The sequence below is a fragment of the Henckelia pumila genome, chromosome 4 (genome assembly GCF_033568475.1).
Source record: "Henckelia pumila isolate YLH828 chromosome 4, ASM3356847v2, whole genome shotgun sequence".
Classification (NCBI taxonomy): domain Eukaryota; kingdom Viridiplantae; phylum Streptophyta; class Magnoliopsida; order Lamiales; family Gesneriaceae; genus Henckelia; species Henckelia pumila.
In genome coordinates, this window is record NC_133123.1 from 41,332,156 (window position 1) to 41,357,615 (window position 25,460).

The 25,460-nt window shown below is 36.8% G+C and overlaps 1 protein-coding gene across 1 annotated transcript; it reads left to right on the forward strand.

Moving 5' to 3' along the window:
• The first annotated feature begins 19,806 nt into the window (after window positions 1–19,806).
• Window positions 19,807–23,104, forward strand: LOC140863334 (uncharacterized). Its single transcript, XM_073266690.1, has 6 exons — window positions 19,807–20,095; window positions 20,210–20,284; window positions 20,949–21,037; window positions 21,351–21,435; window positions 21,912–21,993; window positions 22,711–23,104. The coding sequence occupies exons 1-6, from the start codon at window positions 19,934–19,936 to the stop codon at window positions 22,800–22,802; spliced, it is 585 nt and encodes a 194-aa protein (XP_073122791.1). The 5' UTR covers window positions 19,807–19,933; the 3' UTR covers window positions 22,803–23,104.
• The last annotated feature ends 2,356 nt before the right edge of the window (window positions 23,105–25,460 follow it).

Below are 25,460 nucleotides of genomic sequence, written 5' to 3' on the forward strand. Positions count from 1 at the left end.
GTAGGATGCCTCACCCAAATCCTTCATCGAGAATCTACCTGATAACCATATCTTTGTTGACTGCAACATCCCTACATCATTCCCAATGAGTAGGATGTCATCAACATAAAGTACTAAGAATGTCACAGCATCCTTAACTACTTTCTTGTACACGCACGGTTCCTCCGGGTTCTTGATGAAACCAAAATCTTTTATTGTTTCATCAAATTTCTGGTTCCAACTTCTTGATGCATGTTTTAGACTATAAATTGATCTCTGAAGCTTGCATACCTTATGCTCGCTTCCCATGGATGTGAACCCCTCCGGCTGCTTCATATAGATTTCTTCCTTAATGTCTCCATTAAGAAAAGCAGTCTTCACATCCATTTGCCATATCTCATAGTCATACCATGCAGCTATGGCAATAAGGATTCTTATGGACTTGAACATTGCAACTGGTGAAAAGGTTTCATCATAGTCAACTCCTTGTCTTTGAGTGTAACCTTTCGCCACCAATCGCGCCTTGTAGGTCAATACCTTACCATCAGGCCCAAGCTTTCTCTTGTAGATCCATTTACACCCTATTGGAACAATTCCATCAGGGGGATCTACTAAAGACCAAACTTGGTTTGTATGCATTGAATCCAATTCAGACTGCATAGCTTCAAGCCATAAATTTGAATCCGCATCAGAATTGCTTCCTTGAAGTTTCTTGGATCACATCCAATGTCGGGTTCATCTTGATCCCCTTCAAGAAGAAGACCATATCGAACAGGAGGTCTAGAAGTCCTCTCGGATCTTCTAGGTTCAGGCGTGTCCAGTAATGGTTCCTGAGGCGTAGGATCGTTATTTTGTATTTCGGGTTCTTCTCGAACTTCTTCGAGTTCCATCATCTCGCCTTTCTTATCCAATAAGAACTCCTTCTCCAAGAAGGTGGCATTCCTAGAAACAAACACCTTTGTTTCAGCAGGATAATAGAAATAATCCGATTGAATTCTTCGGATGCCCTACAAAATAACATAAGCTGGATCGACTATCCAACTTATCTCCCACTGTCTGCTTCACGTAAGCAGGACATCCCCAAATCCTTAAGTACGAATACTTAGGAGCTTTGCCATTCCATAACTCGTATGGTGTTTTGTCCACTGCTTTAGTGTGGACGTTGTTCAACAACAATACCGCCGTTTCAAGCGCATAGCCCCAAAACGAAAGTGGAAGCTCAGTGAAGCTCATCATGGATCGAACCATGTCCAACAAAGTTCGATTACGACGCTCCGATACACCATTAAGCTGTGGTGTCATAGGAGGAGTCCACTGAGAGAGAATCCCATTCTCTTTTAGATAGTCCAAAAAATCGGTACTTAAGTATTCTCCACCTCGATCCGATCGAAGTGCTTTAATACTTTTACCTAGCTTATTTTCTACTTCAGCCTTGAATTCTTTGAACTTTTCAAATGCTTCATACTTATATTTCATTAAATATAAATACCCATACCTTGAATAATCATCAGTAAAGGTAATGAAGTAGGTGTGGCCATGTTGAGTCCCAACTCTAAATGGACCACAAACATCTGTATGGATCAAATCCAACAGATTTTGACTACGCTCAGGTTTCCCCTTAAAAGGAGATTTAGTCATTTTCCCTTTTAGGCAGGATTCACAAGTAGGTAGAGAGTTAATATCAGACATATCAAACATGCCCTCTCCCACTAGCTTGTTCATCCTCCTTGAGGAAATATGACCTAGTCTAGCGTGCCAAAGGTTTGCCGGGTTTTTGCTATCGATTTTCCTTTTGTTTGTTGTTGCCGGTTTATCAGCATAATTTATTGGAACGTCTTTTAGTTTTAAGTTGTATAGATCGTTTTCAAGTTGTCCATTTCCAATCAAACATTCATTCTTGTAAATATTGCAAATCCCATTCACAAAATTGCAAGAATAACTATCTCTATCAAGCATAGAAACAGAAATAATGTTTTTAATCAAATCTGGAACAAATAAAACATCTCTCAAAAAAACTTAAAATTGTTCTGCAAAAATGTCTCCTATAGCTTTGGATTTATCTCTGGAACCATTCCCGAGCCTTGACTGGGTCTCACACATCCTTAGCCTATTACTTCTTGTCATCATTTGCAACTCATTGCAAATATGAGATCTACATCTGGTATCCAATACCCAAGAAGTAGTATTAAGAAAAACATTTTAATGTAAAACATACCCTTTGCAGTTCGCAACTGCTTGAGGTATTCCTTGCAGTTACGTTTCCAATGACCGGGTTTCTTGCAGTGATGGCAAACTTGTTTAGACTTGTCCAATTTTGCATGTAACATTTGGCCTTGAGATCATGGTCCAACCATTTCTCTAGTTCGGCCAACCTTTCGGCAGTTACATCAGCCGGGGCTGTTTTCGGAGAAGCCTTTTCTAACACTTTAGAAAATCTTTTCCGAACTTAGGACAATCTTAACTTATGGAATCATTCTGTATTGTTTGCGCCAATAAGTTTGTTTTGTTGGAGAATAGAAACATGTGGATTACTGAGATGAAACAGACAATTATCGATGATTGTTTAAGCAATTTACTAAGACATAAAATAGGCGAATTTAATTTTATGAATCTCACTCCCACTATTTTAACGATTTCACTACCCTCTAGTGAAAACGGGAAACTTTTTCCTTAGTGAGAACATGGAGTCCAATTGACAAACTTATGGTCCCGAATAATATCAGCCAACCATAATTCTCAAAAGGTAGAGCCCAATTGCTTCCAAAGCAACCCCCATGTATTTACCTCATGTCCAATAAGGGCCCAATAATATGACGCCGTTTATAGTGACATGTCAAGATGACCCATCAATATTAAGTTGTGATGGACGGTCGCCATGTGGATCCCCCAATAATATGAGCCGATCCCATGGGAGTTCCACCCAACTTACAACATGTGTCGATCCAATGTACAGCTTTCCGACGGACGGGCCCCCCCAATAATATGAGCCGGACCGTATCCGCGGGTAGCATCACATACATTGACCGTTGATGGAAGGTAGGAACATTTAAACAAATTTAAATTTCCTTTATTTATCTTGATATCAATTTTAAATCATATTTAAAATGAGGGATTTTTAATTATGAAAATTTGTCTCATCATTTTTCAATTTATTGTATGCTTGCCGGATTCATACAATTATGTCTAAAACATGCATACAATCATAATATCATATATTATATATAGGATGATCGATTCCATTTCTAATTGACTCGTGGTTGTCAATCACGAGTCTTAGTCCAATCCTAGGTAATATGCAGTATGCTATGCAATCCTATTACATTAGCTTCCAATTTACATTTCTTCGTCTTTATTGTCTGCTGGGCCCACCATCTTCAAATCTTGATCTCCCACTAAATCTAATGTATTTACAATAAATAGCAATGACAAGTAGGGGATACATTTTAGGGGTGGGAACGGGCCATAAACCAAGCCCACTTTTATTACATATGACATTCATATTGGGCCATAAACCAGGCCCATTAATAAAACCAACAACAATAAAACAAATGTAAATTCCTAACATACACCTACAAAATTGGTCATGGCAATCGATCATCCTTATCCAATAACATTTAATTCAAAATTAATTTATTGGATATCAGGCATATGGCAATTTAAATTTAAACAGGATAAAATCATATTTTATATATAAAATCATATTTTACATATAAAATCATATTTTACCTTTTATTAAATAAAATCATATTTTATCTACAGAATCTAATTTTATAGATAAAATCATATTTTACTTAATATATACATAAGATCAAATCTTATCATCAATTGTACCAAAAATAATTGATTTCAAAATTCAATTTAAGGATAAAATATTAAAATTTTCCAAAAATTCAAATTTATCCAAAAATCAATTTTAAAATTTTCGGACTCGAACAATTCGATCCGATGCCTCGTGAACCAATCAAAAACAATTTTTGACCGGACCAAAAATAAAATTTTAACACATTAAAATTAATTTAAATAAAAAATAATAATTTTTCCCGCGGGCCGCCCGGGACACTCCCGGGCCGGCCCGCACCCGTGGGCGCGGGCCGGGGCAGCCCGGCTGCCCCTTTAGGGCAGCGACAATCGCTGCCCTGGCGACGCCTGGCGCCGCCCTTGGGCAGCGCCGAGAGCTGCCCTGCGCAGCGCTCTGCGCTGCGCTGCGCTGCGCTGCCCTGGCGGCGCTGAGCGCTGCCCCTGGGCGGCGACGTGCGCCGCCGTGGGCGGCGCCGTGCGCCGCCCGGGGCCGCGACCGTCGCTGCCCCACCGGGCAGCGATCCAATCGCTGCCCGGGTTTTGCCCGAAAAAATTTTTTTTTTATTTAAAATATTTATTTTGTTTTTTTTAAAAAAAAAACAAGACTCAAAAATTTTTGTACAATCGATTAATTTAATCGTTTGATCTGAGCAACCTGGCTCTGATACCACTGTTGGAAAACTGGCGTTCAGATCAATCACGATTGATACCCGGTGCAGCGGAAGTTTAAAATTTTTAGTATGGAACAATTCCATAGTGTGGGTATCAACCATACGATTAAATTATTTGTGTGTGTAAAATTAAATAACTATTATTAAATTTTACCTTCAATCTCGAAGCGAGATTATTGGACACCACACAGATTTCTCTGCGCTTCTTGTATCTCCCTGGAACTGATGAACAAGCTTTCCTTCAATCAGGTCCACGAATGGAGGTTTAATCCCTCTGATAGATTGCACTAGAAAATCTATCAGAAGTTTTCTGCGAAGAGAATAACGAATTTGATTCGCTAATCCTGTCTGCAATTCAAAATCACAGACCGGAAAATCTCTGACAGAGAGAGGGAGGGGCGGCCGAATTTCTAGAGAGAGCTAGGGTTTTTTTTTTCGAAAACTGTCTCTCAAAATTATGACCAACTGTGTGTAATTTCTGTACTGCAATAACTTATTTATAATGCAGGCCACTAACACCTTAGGGCCCATTAGTCATAAGTTGAGGCCCGACAAGCAAAGCCCGCATGTTCAGAAATTAATATAAAATTCATCGTGACTCCGATTGATAAACCGATTTTACCAATGTGCACAGAAACCATTTCTGCACATTTTAAAGTCAAGATAAATTTTCCTGAATCCGAATTCAGTGGTTTCCAAAAATGTACATCCCTATGTCATTTTAGGAAATCCTACTCCCTTACTCTTATTTAAGAAGTCCAACTTCTTTATTCATTAAATTTAACTCTTTAAATTTAACTATCTCAACGGGGATTAAAACTCCATTACACTGTGTGACCCTCAATGGTTCAGGGATACAGCTAGCCGTGGGCTCACAACTCCTTGTGACTCGGAACAACGATTTCCGACTTGCCCAACGAATCATGGTAAAGCGCCTAGCAACATCGCCCCATGATTCCCTAGGTATCACTGATAGTGCCTACAAGAACCAGTAGATTTTGGTTAGCGTACAGTACGGTCCCTTCATCCATATATCCCGATCGAATCAACAACCATTGGTATATCGAGAGTCGCTCAAGATTCGATAACTATGCAATACATCTTGAAGATCAAATTAGTGACATCGCATGTGCTACTAAGAAACCATTTCTTAAATCACATCAAGTACTCTGGCCAGAGATTCGTCACACTAATATCTCCTCAGATCGCATAGGATATCCACACTCGCAAGTATGTGGTGAATCCTTGACAACAATGCATCGACTCCTATATGTGTTGTAACTGTACCCAATCCCGACACCTGATGACCCCCATAGAGTCGGTAAACGAGTCAAAGCACAGTACTAGCATATAGAGTCTCCATGATGTTTCAAGTAGTAAGGACTAATGGTGTACAACCAAAACCGCGGACTTTATCCACTCGATAAGTGATAACCACTTGGAAAGTCCGGATAGGGTAGTTCGATTATTCATCCTATGAATATCCATTTGCATGCTTCGAACATCTCCATGTTCCCTACCAATGAAACGTGGTACTCCGCATCGCAAATGCTAGTCTCAAACTCGAGCGATCATTATCCTTATTATCGGACGGCTCAATCGACTAGGAACAGTTTAGAATATACAGTGACTATAAGATGTATTTCATGATAGACATCCCCATGTTCTACCACATCTTACATACACTATAGTATATTCAAGGTCTTTATCAAAACAACAATAGTATATCATAATATAACAATATGAAGAAAGATAAAGTCATTGCCATTAATAAAAGTGTAAATTACATTAAACAAAAGATCGTTTGTACAAAGAGTCATCAAAGCCCATAGCCACAAGTTGGCTCACTGGGCACCCACTCTTTCAGGATAGGCATCACACCTGAGATTTCCAACAGTGGTTATGATGTCACTATGCCATCAAGACAGATTATTACTACCTCTAGTGTCATTCGAGAACTGGAGTTGGAGCTTCAGGGGCACTCCATTCGCGCAGATGTGGTGGTTTTGCCGTTGAGTGGATTTGATTTGATATTGGGTATGGACTGGTTGACAGTCAATGGAGCTTCGATTGATTTTCGTCGAAGGTCAGTGTCAATGAAACCGTCAGAAGGCGACCCGTTTACTTTCTATGCATCTCAGAGCAGTAGTACTCCTCAGGTGATATCTCTTATTCAGGCGAGAAAGTTGTTGAGACGGGGTTGCCGAGGTTTTCTAGCGAGTATTGGCACGGCCTCAGAACCATCTAGCAGATCATTATCAGAGATAGAGGTGGTTCGTGATTTTTCGGACGTCTTTCCGGAGGGTGTTGCAGGAATTCCACCAGTGAGAGATGTGGAGTTCAGCATTGAGTTAGTACCAGACACCGTGCCTATCTCTAAGGCATCGTACAGACTTGCTCCTACCGAAATGAAAGAGTTGAAGGAGCAGATTCAGGAGCTATTAGAGAAAGTCTTTGTTCGTCCTAGCTTTTCTCCATGGGGAGCTCCGGTGTTATTTGTGAAGAAGAAGGATGGCAGTATGAGATTGTGCATCGATTACCGAGAAACTCAACAGGGTCACAGTGAAGAACAAGTATCCACTGCCGAGGATAGAGAATTTATTTGATCAGTTGCAGGGAGCTTCAGTGTTCTCCAAGATCGACCTGCGATCTGGTTATCATCAGCTGCGGGTTAGAGAGGCAGATGTGTCCAAGACTGCTTTTCGGACCCGGTATGGGCATTACGAGTTCCTAGTGATGCCATTTGGGATGACCAATGCTCCAGCGGTTTTCATGGATCTCATGAACCGAGTTTTTCAGCCGTATCTAGATCAGTTCATCATAGTCTTCATTGATGATATCTTGATCTACTCTATGAGCATTGAGGAGCATAGACAACATCTACAGGAAGCCTTGCAGACCTTGAGGGAGCATCGGTTGTATGCCAAGTTCAGCAAGTGCGAGTTTTGGCTCGAGCAGGTGGCATTTCTTGACCAGATTATTTCGAGAGATGGGATTGCAGTTGATCAGTCGAAGGTTGAGACAGTGCAGAATTGGGGTATTCCGAATAATGCTTCGGAGATTCGCAGTTTCTTGGGTTTGGCAGGGTATTATAGGAAGTTCATCAAGGGTTTTTCCTCTATTGCAGTACCCTTGACTTCCTTAACCAAGAAGAATGCGAAGTTTATCTGGAGTTCAGACTGTCAGAGGAGCTTCGATCAGCTGAAGGAAGCACTCACTACTGCACCAGTGTTAGCGATGACAGTACCACACGAGGAGTTAGTGGTGTACACCGACGCGTCTAAACTAGGTTTAGGCGCAGTGCTTATGCAGTGTGGTAAGGTTATTGCGTATGCGTCGAGGCAGCTGAAGATTCATGAGCAGAATTATCCGACGCATGACTTGGAGTTGGCAGCAGTGGTTTTCGCTTTAAAAATCTGGAGGCACTATCTGTATGGCGAGAAGTGCAAGATTTTCACAGACCATAAGAGTCTCAAGTACTTCTTCACACAGAAGGAGTTGAACATGAGACAGCGCAGATGGTTGGAGTTGGTGAAGGACTATGATTGTGACATTAGCTACCATCCGGGTAAAGCTAATGTAGTGGCCGATGCTTTGAGTCGGAAGTCGTCAGTGGTATCATGTTTGACCGTACAGTTACCACTACAGAGCGAGATTCAGAGATTTGGCTTGGAGTGTTATCCGAGTGGTCGTGCACCGAGCTTGTCAGTGTTGACGGTGCAGCCAGTTCTGCGAGATCGGATTAGAGAGGGACAGTCTACTGATGAGGAGTTGCAGCGATGGAGACAGAGAGATGAGGCTAGAGGTAATCTCTTGTATACAGTGGAGGATGGTATCGTTCAGTACCGTGGTAGGATGTGGGTACCGAACGTCGATCAGTTGAGAGCTGAGATTTTAGCAGAGGCTCACACATCTCCGTACTCCATTCACCCCGGAAGTACGAAGATGTACAAAGATTTGCAGCTATTGTATTGGTGGCCCGGGATGAAGAGTGACATCGGGAGAGTGGTGTCAGAGTGCTTGACTTGTCAGCAAGTCAAGGCAGAGCATCAGCATCCAGCAGGACTTCTTAGACCTCTTCCTATTCCGGAGTGGAAATGGGAGAATATTACGATGGACTTTGTGGTTGGCTTACCGAGGAGTGCCAGAGGTTGCACAGCGATTTGGGTGATTGTGGATAGACTCACCAAGTCAGCTCATTTCTTGCCGGTAAGGACTACTTATTCTTTGACACAATATGCAGAGCTTTACATCAGAGAGATTGTTAGACTGCATGGCATACCAGTGTCTATTGTGTCAGACAGAGATCCGAGATTCACATCTGCGTTTTGGAAGAGTCTGCACACAGCTTTGGGGACGAGGCTTTTGTTCAGTACCGCATTTCATCTCCAGACAGATGGTCAGTCTGCGAGGGTGATCCAGGTTCTCGAGGATCTTCTGAGAGCTTGTGTCATTGATTTTCGGGGTTCTTGGGAGACTAGACTGCCATTAGTGGAGTTTACCTATAACAATAGTTTTCAGTCGTCTATAGGTATGGCTCCTTATGCAGCATTGTATGGGAGGAGATGTAGATCTCCTGTGCATTGGGATGAGGTTGGTGAGCGGATTTTGCTGGGTCCTGAGATTGTGCAGCAGACAGCTGACATTGTGACTCAGATTCGGGATCGGATGAGGACTGCTCAGAGTCGGCAGAAGAGTTATGCGGATGCCAGACGACGAGATTTGGAGTTCGCTGTAGGTGATCACGTATTCCTGAAGGTGTCACCTATGAAGGGAGTAGTGCGTTTTGGCCGGAGAGGCAAGCTTAATCCGAGGTATATAGGGCCATTCGAGATCTTGGAGAGAGTTGGCACGTTGGCCTACCGTTTAGCTCTATCTCCAGGGCTAGCGGCAGTGCACAACGTTTTCCATGTATCCATGCTTCGGAGATATGTCTCCAACCCGTCGCATGTGTTGGATTTCGAGCCCTTACAGTTGCCACCAGATCTAGTGTATGAGGAAAGACCAGCACGGATCTTGGCAAGGGTGGAGCGGAGGCTTAGGACGCGGGTCATACCGATGGTCAGAGTCCAATGGCTGAATCACTCGGAGGAGGAAGCTACTTGGGAGACCGAGGCAGACATGAGGACTCGCTACCCGGAGTTGTTCGGGTAAGTACTTTAATTTCGAGGACGAAATTCAATTTAAGGGGGGGAGAATTGTAACACCCGGTATTTTTTAAATACGTAAATCCGCATACATAATTAGGATATTTAATTATTTAAATTTTAGATTTATGGGTTAAATAATTATGTGAATTATTTGTGCATGATTTAATTTATTTTTAAGCATTTAACCCATAATTAGTGATTTTTATGATTTTTAGTATTTTAATTAATTGTTTTGATCGCGTAGACGGGAACGTGGACGGACGAGATACCAAAATATTTTTAGCCAAAAATATTTTATGAGTTTTATGAGCCTCAAAATAATATTTTAAGGTGTTTTGTCAAGAAAATTATAGTATTTAATTATATATTTATTTAGGAGTTTATTTTTAGCCAAAATAAGTCATTTTAATGACTTTTATTAATGTTTAAAAATCCCTTAAATTTATATTTCGGGATTTATCTTTTATATCAGATTATTTTGTATTTTTAAAAGTTTAAAATCTTATATTTATGTTATATTATCTACCTAATTATTTTATGTTAGTTATTATCCTAGATTATTCCTAATTATCAAAATTTAAAACAAAAACCTATCCTACTCTAACTCCATCAGCCGACACCTTCTCCTTCCACCCCATTCTCATGTTTTCAGCAGAAACCTTCAAGCTTCCATAGCCAACTTTCGAACGTTTTGTCAAGTTTTCGTCCAATCGTCGTCCCGGAAACGTCCTACGCACTTAGCTCTTTATTTGCATCGGTGAAAGGCATGTTTTCTTCCACTTTTTAAGACCATATCAGTGGGTATATGTGTGAGTGTGTATGCATCAGATTATGTACTGTCCTGTTCGATTTTTGTAAGAAACTTTGGATTTTGAATGAACTATTCACGTTTTGCTGCATGTGTTGGCTTGTTCATGATGCATACTCATGTTTTTAAGGAAGAGGCCGATCCAGGGCTGCTGGCCACGTCTAGGGTGATGTCTTAGGGTCCCTAGGATTGAATGGCTTGCCTGGTTCGAGCCATGCATGGCCAGGAGAGGAGCTGGTTCAGAACAGGTCCTAGGGTGCGCAGGTTGAGCGATGTTGGGAGATTGGGTCGTTATCGGTCCATAAGGCGTGTTTTAGACTGATTCCAGTTGGGTTAGAACCACAATACATAGGGGAAGGTAATCCAAGTTGTGCTCCGGCCAGTGGTGGCCGGAGCTGGGCGGCCGAACGGTCGGAACTCTGCTGTCGCGCGCAGGAGGCGAGCAGAATAAGGGCTAGTTTGTTTTGGTTCGTTCTCCTTCGTTAGGGCTCGGATTGGGCTGGTTTTAGCTTGTTGGAAACGTCTTGAAGAGGGCTAGGGGTAGGTGGTGGTGCTCCGGCCAGGGGACGGCCGGAGCACGGCGGCAGCAGCCCCGGAAAGCTGCTGTTCGCGGCCGAGGAGAAGGATAAGAGAGGGGTTCGGGTTCTAGGGTTTCTAGCTGGTCCGGGTCGGGCTGTGGGTTCCGGGTCGGGTCAGTGGGTCATGGGTTATGTTAGTTGGGTCCGGATCCGAGTTAAGTGAGTCGGGCTCGGGTATTTTTATTTTTAAGTTTTAAGTTTAATTAAGTATTTAATGGGCCTAATTAAATCCCAAAATTTAATTGAGCTCTATTTAATTATTTTGAGTCAAATTTATTTATTTTGGGCTTAATTAATTTAATTAAGTAAGTCCATTAATTTTATGGGCCTTGGGGGCCCATGGAAATTATTGGGCCAGTCTTTGGGCTTTTGGGCCCATTGGGCCAGAATAGAGTGTTAATGGGCTTAAATTAATTATTTGGGCTTAGAATTGTATTTTTGGGCTTAAGTATGTTATTGGGCCATTCTCAGTGTTAATGGGCCAGATTTAAGAAAAATGGGCTTGAGTGTTAGGGCCAGCAGTTCAGGACAACCCATGAGAAATTGCATGTGTCCTGAATATATATTTAATTATTTTTTTTTATGCATGGAAGTTATTTTTATATTTATATGATAGTATGAAATTTAAATTAAATATATATGAAGGACACACATTTTATTCAAGTACATGAATTCATGAAATAATATTTTATGCATGATTTAATGTTTAAGGTTGAGCAAGAAAATATTTTATGTTGGAAGTTGAAGTAGTGTGACAATTTAAGGGGGATTCGTCCCCATATGATTGAAGGGCAGTTTACTGCCAATTTAAGAGGTGATTCGTCACCGGTCACGTACGTTGGTTTCCACGCTGATCAGTATTTAATGTATGATTTAAGGTTACACTACGGATACAACCATGCGATGTTAGAAAATTAATTGCTCAACATTGTTATGTATTATATTATTTAAGTTTATTTAAGTTAAGTTATGTTACGTAATTTTTTTAAGCATGCTCATTCATGTATATGTATGTATTAGTATTTAATTGTTTTAAATTATTTTTAAACCATTGTTATGTTAGCATGTTGGGCCTCTAGGCTCACTACACTGGTATGGTGCAGGTGAGAACGTTGAGGATGATGTTGTCCCCACGGGAGGCGAGGATGTATGAGCAGACATGCAGTGACCCCGTGACCGTGATAGATGTCTGAGTCACCTTGCATGTTTTTGAATATTTTAGCATGATACATTTTTATTATTTTTCAGTGGTTGTGAGTTTAGAATATTTTATTAAATATTTTCAGTGCATGCAGAATTTTCTCATTTTTATTTTTGCAGTATTTTTTTTATTAAATGTTTGACTCAGATGTTTATTTTATTTTAAAGAATGCATTTTTATTTAAGTATTTATTTGTTTATTTATTTATTTATTTATTTTAAATCTTTTTATTCTGTGCATATATGTATGGGCATATATGTACATATTTTATTTAGAAAGTATAAAAAAAAAAAAAATTCGCATATTTATTTATTAATTATAGAGTTAGGGTCGTTTCAATAATTATCATAATTTTTAGTATGCTTTATTTTTTATTACAGATATGAAAGTGTCAGGGTGGGTGGTTGTGTGTAGATGGTGCAGGGGGGTAAAAAATAGATCGGACCCGAGTCGACCCAAAAAATATCAGGTTAGGATCGGAGGTTTCGGGTTGGACTCAAAATCTGATCTGAAAAATTAATTGGATTAGATCGGATTTGGGTCAATCTTAGTTGACTCGATATGACCCAAAATTTATATTTTTTATTATTATATATATGTATATATATATATATATATTATTAAGACATATGGACTACATTTTCATATATTATATAGTTGAAATATTTTTTATTGTACATTATCATAATTTCATCAATTAATATTTATTTTGTAAAATATTGATTTTTTAAAACAGTTTTTATTTAATGTAGCAAGTGTGTTTTAAATTTTTAAAATTAAAATTTCAAATAATTTAATTCATATGTAGCTGAGATTTTGTTATTTTGTGTTTAAAGTAAATTTTTATTTTTATTTTTATTATTATTATTTTAATTTTCTTCGCTGAGAGCAATTAAAAATCATTATCAATTGATTTTATTAGAATTACTAGCAAAAGTACATTGGAAGTTAAATATGGATATCACAAAATTCTGCATGGAATTATCGAAAAATATTTGTTTGTGTTTGGGAGTTTTCACATTTTGTGGAAGTAAATATGTCGATTGAAGTTGGTGATACCTTACAATTTGTTTTGGAAAATTCTGACATGCGGTATATACATTAGCATAAGCTTTAAAATGCAGAGTCGATTAACCTTTACTTTTAGTCATACTCATTGTTTGAAAAACAGGATTAGACATGAAACTTAACAAAAACACCCCGATTGGGCAAAACATGGAGGGTAATATTTTTAAGGTAGATTGAATTCAACCTCATTGTAGATTGATCGCATTAATCTTCATTAAAGATGCTCAATCGCAATTAGGCACGATTCTTCTTCTTTTTTTTTAAATTCTAAATTAACTTATTTAAAATTAAAATCCTTTCAATGTCTATCAATTTAAAACTCAAAAATATATTAATAAATTAAATACACACATAGAGTTATCATATGGGTCAACCACTGGCGGACGGGAGTGGGCCGACCCATCATTCCAACGGGATGTAAATTCTCAACTCAACCCAATCCAAAGTGAGTTACGAGTTAAGGGCCGGGTTGGCTCACAAAAATGAAAATAAATAAATAAAAGTTAAAAATATATTATAATTAATTATAAATTTTATTTTATAAATAAATATTTATAAAAAAATATCGATAATAATAGGATCGAAAACGTGTATAGAGGGGGTGAATACACACTTTTAAAATATTTAGCTCGTTCTTGAAATGTCCAAAAATGAACCAAGCACCGAGAGATTATATCGAGTTTGGTTACAAAACCAAGCAGAAAACACTCAACATAATCCTCTAAAAACCGATTAAGCATTTTGGAAATCGTTATAATACAAATATTTAAGTTGAAGCATTTTATCAAAAATTTTGTATGCAATATTTTGGTACTTTAAAGAACATATAAAATGTTTCAATAAATCATCCAAAAAAAACAACAAGAAGTAAATGTGAAGTAAAGAGGCAACAATTTGTTTATGGATGTTCGAAGCTCAATATCCTACGTCACCTCTTCTTCCTCCTCGGAAGGATCCACTAGAAGACTTTGATTAGTATACAACTTTTTACAAACCCATTTTGACTTAGGACTTATCACTTGCCTAATCGAAACTCCTAGCATACTCTCGATTGTAGACCTTAACCTCACAATCCGCATAATGTTTAACGTCTCTTATGCCAAGACTACAAACACAATCTTTAATGTCTCTGTGTGAATACTCACTCAACTAAACTTTGAAGCTCATCTATCTTGTATATGTGTGAGTGATTGTGTGTGAGGATTTAATCCTTTACAGTGTATTAATCTCTCAAATGTATCCTCACACATTGGAGAAAAGCTCTCACAAAGCTAATATATCTATTTTGGCTCCCCTTCTTGGGCTTACTCTTATTCAAGCTTATAAATATGTTTAGCCGCCTTTCTTCTCTCTTTTGTTTTCTGAATGATGTTGTATTTATAGCCTCCAAGAGAGATATATACGTTAGACACAAGAATATTCTCATTAATAAAGGTATTGTACTGTTTCTGATATTGAAACGGTCATATTCACGCTTTTGGCGCTTTCCTGATCTTCTGCTGATTTTGAGCTCTACTAGTGTAGTAGCTACTGGTTGGCTACCATGGTTTCATCCACTATTGGTTTCCTTGGCTACTGGTTTTTAGCGGCTACTGGTTCGGACTCTGCTGCATTTTGGAGTCTACTACTTTTCTGCACTTCTGTTTTTCGCACCGCTGTTTTGCTTATATCTCTTGATTCATTAACTTTTTGGCAAAGTTATGAACATGAAAATTGTAACTCTTTGTATAGGATTTCCATAGAATCAAGAATCACTCGATTTCAAATTCGTACGAGAGAGATATGCTCAAAATAATCATTTGGATCCGAAATTCTGCTCTCACTGCAGAACCTGATTCTTGAGTGCAGTTTATCAGCTCCTTATGCTCCGATTCAGACTTTGCTTCTGAATATTATTTGTAGATCATTTTCGTATCTTTGTAAAGCATACTAAATCATTTCATTTGGATTACTTAGCTGCAAGATATGGCCTAAATATCAAAACTGCTCAGCGACTACTGGTTTCTGTTTTATGCTCATCCGGTTCAGCTCTAGTAGCGCCTTTAGACAGCAGTTTGATCTAATTAACATCCAATTTAATCCTACTGGTATGAGATATGAGTTGAATATTTTTGAGTTGGATGTCTAGTAGTTTTGGCCGCCGGTCATTTGGATCATCGAGTTATGAGATATCATCAAAAACAATGTAGCTCGTCAGAAAACTAATTATGCTGGAATTTTGTTTCACAAGCTTATCACTTCCAAAATGTGATGTATGACCTACACACTTAAGTAAATATGTTAGAAACACAATAACAAGTTTGTTATCATCAAAATCAAGATTGCTTGTGTTTCACATCCGAACAGATAAAATTTATAATTATTGATTTCTCATGTGTGAATTTTATACAAAGTGATTAATAAAAATAATTCACTAACTTTAATTAAAAATTTAAATATATCACCATAAATTTATAATTTTAAAAAATTAATTTTTCTCCAAGCCCACGAGCCAATTTAGGCCAACCTCGGGCTGGCCGCAACCCGTGTGGGTTGCCCTGCCTAGGACCGCCTTTAAATGGGTTGAAATTTTTTTAACTCAACTCACTAAAATTGTATGATGACGGATCGACCCGAAATACCCAACTTAAATTGCAGTCTTTACACACACATAAATCATCATGTCCCATTAGAAAAAAAATCGAGAATTTATGCATAACTCTTAAATTTATTATATACCTATGTTTTGTTAGCACAGAGATCAATAAGGATCATGTCCCATCAAAACCCTTCTCTTCAATTTTGAATTTTTTTTAGAACCAAACAGTTACGGATTTACCAAAAGCTATGAATAATAGTAGATGGTGTAACTCAAAATTTTTAAACTGCACAACCACTCAAGCGCTGTATTTTTATCAATGTTCTAAAAAGCTTGATTAAGTCTCGCTTAATTTTGCTTAAGTTTGAAGCTTCTCTAAAATTTTTCGCTTCGGCCAAAAGCGGTAAAAAAAGCGGTCAGACATAGGTTGACCATGTCAAGTGTCATTAAATACGCATAAATGTGATTTTTCTAAAAACCAAAATTGATTAATAAAATGAAAATATATTATAAATTAGCGTTTTTACTGGTGAGTGATTATTAGCAATATTAGAAATGTATAATATTGTATGGCCAAGTGTAGCGATGATGTGAATGCAGCACATATTGAGAAATTTTACCTCTAATGTTTTAAATTAGACCAATTAATTTAGGTTATGTTCGATGACACGGGATATGAAATGAATGATGAAATATATTGAATTATAATCTCACAAAGAATTAATGCATTACACTTGATTTGTTTGAGATGATTAAAATTATAGTTTAAATTGAAAACATTTTTTTACTCTTAAGAATACGATTAAGCTCGCAGTAATCACGCTTAAGCTTAAAAAGCTTGAAACTTGGCTCCCACGCTTCGACACGCTTCACGCTTTTTAGAACTTTGATTTTTATTGATCTACCAAACAGAGACAATTATTGCACATCAACACTGTCATTCCCTCTCATTAATGCACTCCTTGTCATCCGTGCGAATCGTAACTGGAGCTAACAATGTAACTCAAATCTTTTAAATCTTATAACAGTTTAAATACTGTGTTTCGATTGTTCTATACAAAGAGACGATTACAACCCTCTAACAGTGTTGTTTAGCCTAATTATTGATACGTTTCGCATGTTTTAGAACCTGGTTTTTAGTAACTCCATTATTTGTGAATTAAATAGATCTATGAAACAAATGCACCCGCAAGGCTTGCTTGGACAAGTCATAGAAATATATTAATATACATTGTCCTTCAATAGTTATATATTGTAATTACAATTTACAAAGGATAAAATTCACATTTCCAAATAAGTGAATTCACCGTTTTAATAATAAATTTATACAAAAAGTATCATTTTCACTAATCAATTTTGTGAGATAGATTTTTAACTCACGTAATTAATAAAAGTTATTATTTTTTCACTACAAATATAAATCGAGTCGAATCATTTCATAAAAAATATGTTTTTGTGATACTATGCCCCATAGTATTAAAATCACAATTCAAAACAAATATACTAACAATCCATACGTTGACCTCTCTCAAGAATAAAGATCCGTAAAACCATCTCACATACTAAAAATTGGTTAATTGGATTTTTACTATTATTTTTTTATAAAGGTTAATTGAATGTTATTCTCGAGATAGTATTTAAGTTTTCTTATCTCAACCAATTCAACACATGCGTAGTATTAATGCTGGTAATATTAATATAGTGTTTACCTGATACCAAAGGAGGTGTATTCAATCCGGAGAATTAATGACTTTTATGGATTTTAAAAGTCTAGTGGTATTCAATCATGACTTTTATAAACTCTATAGAAGTTTTATGGTATTCAAAATAAACTTTTTTAGAGTTTTAAAAGTCAAGTGGTATTCAACCTTGACTTTTAAAAACTCTATAAAAGTCTAGTGTTATTCAAAATGTCAATGAACTTTTAATAACTCCATGAAAATCATGGACATACAAACATTAATGCTTAAGGTACAACTATATTTTGTAAAAAAATGTCTTTAGTCTAACCCAAAGATTTGGATGGATTTCTAAACTTATAAAACCCATAATTTATATTTTTTTCTCACATTTTCTCACTCTTCACTATCTCACCCCTCTCTATCTCACTCTCTCCTATATATGTATTTTTTCGTTCTTCTCTAAAAATCAAAAGAAAAAATATTATTTAAAAATTTGAAATTTTCCAAATATTTTGTGCTTTTTAATATATGATTTATATCAATAATTATAATATTTAATGATAATAATATATGATTCAATAAATTATAATATGATTTAATTCAAATATTTGAATAGCGGATAACAGACATGATAAAAAAACAAATAAATTTTTATGATATAATTGATAAAATAATTTATAAGTTATCATATGTTTTTTTAAAAAAATAATTTTACAGTCGCAAAGTTTTTAGTTTATAATTTTGTTACAATAATATATATATACATTTAAAATAAATGAAATCCATTTTCATCAATAAATTAAAAAAATATTTCAAATAAATTTAGGAAAAATTATTTTTTTGTCCTGTATGTTTATCATTTTGCGATTTCAGTCCTTTATATTTTCATATTTTAATTTTAGTCCGTTATCTTTATTTTTTTTTGACAATTAGTCTTTTTTTACGTGACATCAATTCAATGCTGATGTGAGCTAACGTAAACAGTGTCACATAAGCATTTTTGAATAAAAGAACCGAAATTGTCAAAAATAAAACATGCAGGACTAACTTAAATGTGAAAACATAGAGGACCAAAATCGCAAACCGCTATCTTAATTTTTTCGGCAATTTTAATCCTTTTCCGACGTGGCGCTGACGTGACACAAATTCAGTGCTGATGTGGAGTTGACATGTACAGTGCCACGTAAGCATTTTTTAATAAAAAGGACCGAAATTGCCAAAAATAGAACATGAATAACTAAAACTGAAACGTGAAAATATAGAGAACTAAAATCGCAAAGTGTCAAACATACATGACTAAATTTGCAATTTTCCCATAAAGTTATTATTTATGTCAAACAATTATTATTTCAAAGAAAAAAAAAAGATATATTTAAGATACAAATTCATGTAATTGTATGAAAAGTTTACAAATCTCTATAAAAGTCCTACAAAAGTCTACAAAGAATCCATGAAAATCTGTTTGTAAATCCGTGAGATTCTATAAAAGTCAATAAAAATTCATCAACTCCACAAAAGTCTATCATTTTAAAAAGTTACTAAAAGTCATTAAAACTCTGGATTGAATACACCCACCAAAATCTCAAATTTAGATGGTATCTGAGTTCGAGAACTAAGTTGTAATAATCCAATTTCAACATGGGTCATTAGATTTAAAATTAAGATAGTCCCTTGTGGGAGTCTGAACTCAAGTACAGATTTGTGTTAAAAAAAAAAATTAAAAAAAGGAAAAGGAAAAAAAGGGGATGTAAAAAAAGAAAAAAAGAGAAGAAGAAGAATAGAATAAAAGGGGGTTCATTTCAACCTGCATATGATTATTACCCCAATGATAGATCTAATGTCCCATGATTTGTCACGTCAACAATATATAATTAATTACGCCAATGTGTAAAAATAAGAACCGTTGGATGCATAGTTTGGGTATTACCCATGTGCTAGGATCTCATCTATCAATAAAAGGGCTCATCTGTCCACAGGGGCATAGGCGAGTTGGTAAGGCCCGAGGTGACGTGGGAAAAAATTCCCAGCGTTGCGGGTTCGATCCTCGTGTGGAGCATATTCCTCATTGAAATATTTGGGGTATGCTCTGGGGGTTGGACCATGTTGTTCCCTCTCTCAGGTCGAGTGGCCTACTCATGCACATCCCTCGATTTAACTCCACATGAGTCAATGAGCCTCTGACTCATATGAGACGGGGTCCCCCTTTTTCAAATAAAAGGGTTCATCTGCTTTACATACATTGCTAAATATACCCTAAAAAATTTATTTTTATTACACAAAAGCCCAAAATCACCATAGAATTTCACACAACCGCGGGAGGGCCTGAGGAAAGAAAGAACGAGAGCTGCAAAAACCTACATTCTGACCCTCTAATAGCAAACTGAGAAGAGGGATTCACTTGCGCTTTCTGAACACAAAGAATGGAAGGCGAAACTTTCGTGACGCCAGGTGAATTACTGGGAAAAGCCGCCGAGTTGAGAGCAGGAAGAGGAGCCTACGTCTCAACCCATGATAAAACCGTGTACGCTTCCCTCACTGGGTTCATCTCTATCACCCCTGCTCTCCCGGAATCGAATGACCAGGTAAATCATCTGGGAAACCCATCTTTGTTTTCATGTTTTGGTGTTGAATTTGGATAAAAGATTCAATCTTTTTGTTAAAAAAACTTGCTTGTGTTGTTTGATGTTTTTTACCAGAGGCCAATGGTGGAGGTGACGGGTCATAAGGCGCATGGTCCAGTTCCAGAACCTGGTGCTATTGTCATTGCAAGAGTAAGATTTTGTTCAAGGAGGATTAGTTTTTCTAAATAGGATACTGGGCTTGCTTTGCGTTAAAAGTTTGTGGTGGTGGTGCGAGGTTCTAATGCCAGAGTGTGTTGAGTATTGTTGTTATTTTATCCTAAGATTGCTTTGAGAATTTGAGTGATGTTTGTTCTTGAGAGGTGCCGAGAAAGCAAGAGGTGGGGGCTCCTAATTTTGTTTGAGAAGGTGTTGCAAAGTTCAAAATTCAGATATGAGGATGGTTGAATTGTTCTATTTCCCAGAAAGACAAATGCTAGTGATCAGTAGCTAGTAAAATTTCATTAGCTATGCATGTCGTTCTAAGAAGAATGCGAGGAGTTATATGTGAGAAAGTGGATAGTATTTCTGGTGATTTTACTTTGACGAATATTGTTTGGGAGTTGTCATTTCAACAGAAAAATGAATTGATGATTTAAAAGTTCCGAACTGATCGGTTACTCAATTAAACACTACGTGGTTGTTGCTGAAGAATGTTGTTACTTGTTGGTTTAACATATTCTTTCAAGTTATTTTACAGCAAAAAAATTTTAAGTCTTGGTGCTAACTTTTTGTTATTTCCACTTTATTTTTCCTTTTTTTGTGAGGATGATGATGTTTTTATTCATCTTTTGACTTGTTCTATTCACTGTGACAGGTAACAAAAGTGATGGCTAAAATGGCTTCAGCAGATATAATGTGCGTGGGTCCCAAGTCTGTAAGAGAAAAGTTTTCCGGCACTATTAGGTACAAAAAATATCTCCGAGGAGGTATTACGGGTACCACTAGTATGGAGAAGATTGTGGTTTACATGTTGGTAACATCAGGAAATGGCTGATATCATGAATCTTGGTATTGTACTAACTAGAAAGTCAATAATGTAACTGAAGCTTCAGTTTATTTTTTGTTCGTTACATGTATTGACGAGCACGTGTACGACACACCCAAAATACTTATAGCCTTCATTTTATGTTTTTCTATGTCTTATCTTGTATTGCTTTTGATCCCAATCATGATTAATTTGGATTTCTTCACTGTTTGTTTTTATGATTTCTAACAGACAACAAGATGTCAGAGCAACTGAGATTGACAAAGTAGATATGCACTCCTCATTTCAGCCCGGTGACGTTGTTAAAGCATTAGTTGTATCCTCCATGCTTCAAGATTACATACTATATTCAAGTATTGTTTTGTAACATGAATAATTGTTTATCATTGAATTACCATTGTCATATCATATTTTCGTTATGACAAGTTATATGCAATCCTTGGTTTGATTGAGTTAATATCCCACTGATTACTTTGTTAAACCTTTTGGTTTGTGGAATTGGATAATAAAAGGGTGTATCACATGGATAACAAGATGAAAGAATATGGATGACACAAAGAAATATAACTCCAATAATTGTAAAAACTCTAGTCAAGTGACAGATTAAACAAGGATAAGGAAACAAATGAATGTCTTATCAAATGTTTTATCTTTCGAACCAAACGATGTCTATGCATATGTTCGTATTGGATTAGTTTTAGTTTTTGAATAATTAGCATCTGCTCTGTTGATTTGGAACTTATTTGCTCATTGTATCTGGTTTGTTCGCCTTGATATTTCTCCTTGAAAAAGCTCTCCCTCGGCGATGCACGATCTTATTATTTATCAACCGCCCAAAATGAACTTGGTGTTGTTTCTGCTGAAAGTGTCAGTGGTATGTGTTCCTCTTTTCTATTTCAACAGTTTCTGAAAACTTTATTCGACCTTGAAAGACTATATTTCAAGCTAGCAAGGTTGTCTATATTGAATTGGTTGGCCTTGATATCATAGTTTTAGGTACTCAGGCTGAATGAGTTATCAGTATTCCTATATAATTCTCAATTGTTGCTTTCCAGTTCACATTGTTCAAGGGATTCCTCTGGTATATTTCATTGAAATCTTTGTACATTTATATATCCCACTTGGTTATGCATCAAGGAAGCTTTGGTTTTTATTATTGATTTTCATGTTTTGCTTTTTGAAGCTTTCAGCACTAGGGGCAAAAAAAAAGTTTCGGGCAATTCTTAGTTACCTATTTATATCAACCTGAAAAAGTGTCGTTAAAAGTATAGTGCTAGATGCTTTCGGGATAAATGGGGATGTAATTCACTCAAGTCTTTTATTTTTTTTCTTTTGGACTTTGGGATGGACCATTTCAGTATCAGTTATGTAGAACTTGAGCACTGACGGAAGTAATATAAGCTAAGCTTTTTAAGTTTGTTTAAACAGGATGTTAAAATTCTTTGAAACTGTAAGTTAATCGGGTATTGTATTTCTCTTTAGTTTCAATCTTTCAAATTAGGCTCGTGTTATCTATGCATACAACTCTTTCTTTGTTCTTTCACCAACCCTTCTAGAATTGCTGTGTGAACCGTGTGATGATTATATGTAGGTGCAGCAATGGTTCCCATTAGCTGGACAGAAATGCAGTGTCCCTTAACAGGACAAATCGAGCAGAGAAAAGTTGCCAAAGTTGGAGCTTGACTCATGGAAGTATGTTTTAGCTTGAAATCGACTTGCAAAATGAGGCAACTGGCGAAAAGTGACGTTGGAGAGTACACAAATGTGCTTGTAGTAACACTAACTTGCTTTCTCCTATCCTTGCTTGGAAAATTTGTAAGAGAACACTCCGGCTTCAAAGTTTTGGCACAAAGTAAACATTGATTATTTGTATGTTCAATCTTCAACTTGCAATTAAATTTTTTGGGTATGGTAAATTCTAGGTTTTATTCAAGAAAAAGCTTGCCCATATTTTGTGGCGCACGTGTATTACCTCGATTTGTTTTGGAGCTCAAGTATTTGTATATATTTGCAGCAAAGACATTCGTGCTTAGGAATAGTTAGGATTGGTTCTCTTTTCTATTCGCTTGTAGGAGTTCTTATCTAATACCCACAACCCCATTTTAGTCTTGTCTTTAGGGTGAAAAGAGAGAAATCGAAACATGACGCATTGACTGTTTTAGATATCGAGTTGTTTCGTTAATATTTTCCAAAGATTTTAATCCTGAAGTAAACATGACATGGATCATATGTTAAAGTGTTCAAGATACCGGGTCCTCGGATTGGGTAGGTTGTAAAGATTTTTTGCATTACTCGAAAATTCAACATTGTTAAATTACATTCTAAATTACTAATGATTGCTAGAATTAGTAAAATATGAATTTTGCATTAAACATGACTTGTCGACCTTTTGAATCGGCCTCGCCTTTTTATTTTTATTAGTTAAACGCCTCGCTAAATTTTACTTGGCTTTACTTCGGACGCTCGTCTTGATATTTGCATATAATAATTCAATCTCACATTGATTTATCCGTGGTGCCCAGGGTGGTTTATGAAGAGACTTATGGTATAGAGATTATTTGTTAGATAAGTTTAATTTGCATAGTCGAGCTTATCGGGCTTAGTTTCTAGGGCACGGTATTTATAAACGTTCTCATTATATTAAAGTAATACAAAAGACAAAATATTGCGTTTATGTAGCTGTCAAAATCGACCAGGTCTGTCGGACTATGAAAAATAGATGAGTTGCGTTACTATTTTAGTGGCATTCTTCAGGCCAGCCTGTTTGGGTTGCAGTTCACTATTTATATTGTTTTTCTATATTTTTTTATTAGATTATTTCAATATTTTATGCATGGTTGATGAGTTTTAATATAATTCATGTATGGTCTTTTACGTAGTAAGGTCGAGTTAACGAAGTGAAGGAGAGCTCAAGCCCCCCATCTTCCGAACCTGCTCTCACAGAAATAGTAATGCTTTAAAACATGCGCGCTTTATCTCTAAATAAAAAAGTATCATTAGAGAGAAAATTCCAAATGTCTTTGAAGCCGAATAAACGATCCACATTATTGTAACTAGAATTGTCACGACCTATGCAACTATGAATGTTTTTAGCCCTACCTTTTCTATTCGGATCTTTTACACTAGGTATTAACAAAATTTTAACTATCCATTAGTAGGGCTACTATTGGAAAAGGCTTTCTTCATTTTCGGGGATTAGAGAGCTCCTAGCTACTACTGGATTTCATAATATCGTATTATGACAGTCGAGATCACCAGCTTACCATTTAATTAAAGAAATCTCTGCAAGCAGGCTACGTCCCAAGTACCAGATTTGATGGAAATGAATCTCCTCAACCATTGTCGCATGCCAGTGAAGTTTTATTTCCTATTCGATGTCAAGGCATGGAATATTGGAATGTATGGTCTCCATCCGAGAAGTCCAGTCTGGAAGACAAACTGATACTGACATTCCAAGGAAAGGGAAGGATCACGCATGTCGAATAGTTGTTGTTCTTGAAAAATATCAAACCACATAATCCTCACGCTTTGATAAGTTTTAAATTATTCGTATTATTTATAATGGTTTATTAATTATTATACTTGATGAAAAATATGTTGGACGTTAGACTTAGCTTGTTGTGTTTGGGTTTCATGTGAATGAAAAATTGGATAAGTAATTGGGCTTGTTAAAGTGGATGGTTAAGTGTGTAATAAATGAGTGTCTCCCAAAGAAAAATAAGCATGACATATGTGAGCTTATATTGTGTTACGTTTTATGAAGGTGTAAAAATGATTGGTCAAGAGACTCTCTCTCGCACTCCCCTGCGAAGGTGCACCCGAAGTCAAAGGTCCTAGGGCAGTACATAGTCCGCAATATGGGTGGGGTTAATACCTGAAATATGGAAGCCGTACCCCACCAATGAATGAGTGACGGGTGACATGAATGAACCGATCTCACACCGGAATAAGAGGTACATATGATTTGATATGCACACTTATATCACGAATGAACATCTTCTTTGTGGGAGCTCATCACATAAGAAATCCAAATTTAAACGTGTTTGACTTGGGACAATTTAGGATGGGTGACCCCTGGGAAGTTTTCCGGGGTGCGTGTGAGGGGAAAAACCATCTGTTACAAATTAGTGTAACATTTTCTGTCACACCAATTACTTATTGACATGTGTTAGATGGAGAGAGAAATTGAACTTTGTCTTTGATGTAGTGAGATAAGAGACACATGTCAAGAAGTGATTGGTGTAACAGATATGATTTTTTAACGCGTGTGAGTGAGGACATAAGCACGCTGAAAAGACCCGTCTTGATACAATGAAGATAGTCGTCGAATCTTGGGCGTTA

What these genes read in the sequence shown, in the direction of transcription:
- LOC140863334 (XM_073266690.1), top strand. Translation starts at nt 19,934, where the DNA reads ATGGAAGGCGAAACTTTCGTGACGCCAGGTGAATTACTGGGAAAAGCC. An exon ending in TCCCGGAATCGAATGACCAG is followed by an intron (nt 20,096 to 20,209) that starts GTAAATCATCTG and finishes GTTTTTTACCAG; the next exon opens with AGGCCAATGGTGGAGGTGAC. An exon ending in ACGTTGTTAAAGCATTAGTT is followed by an intron (nt 21,436 to 21,911) that starts GTATCCTCCATG and finishes TCCTTGAAAAAG; the next exon opens with CTCTCCCTCGGCGATGCACG.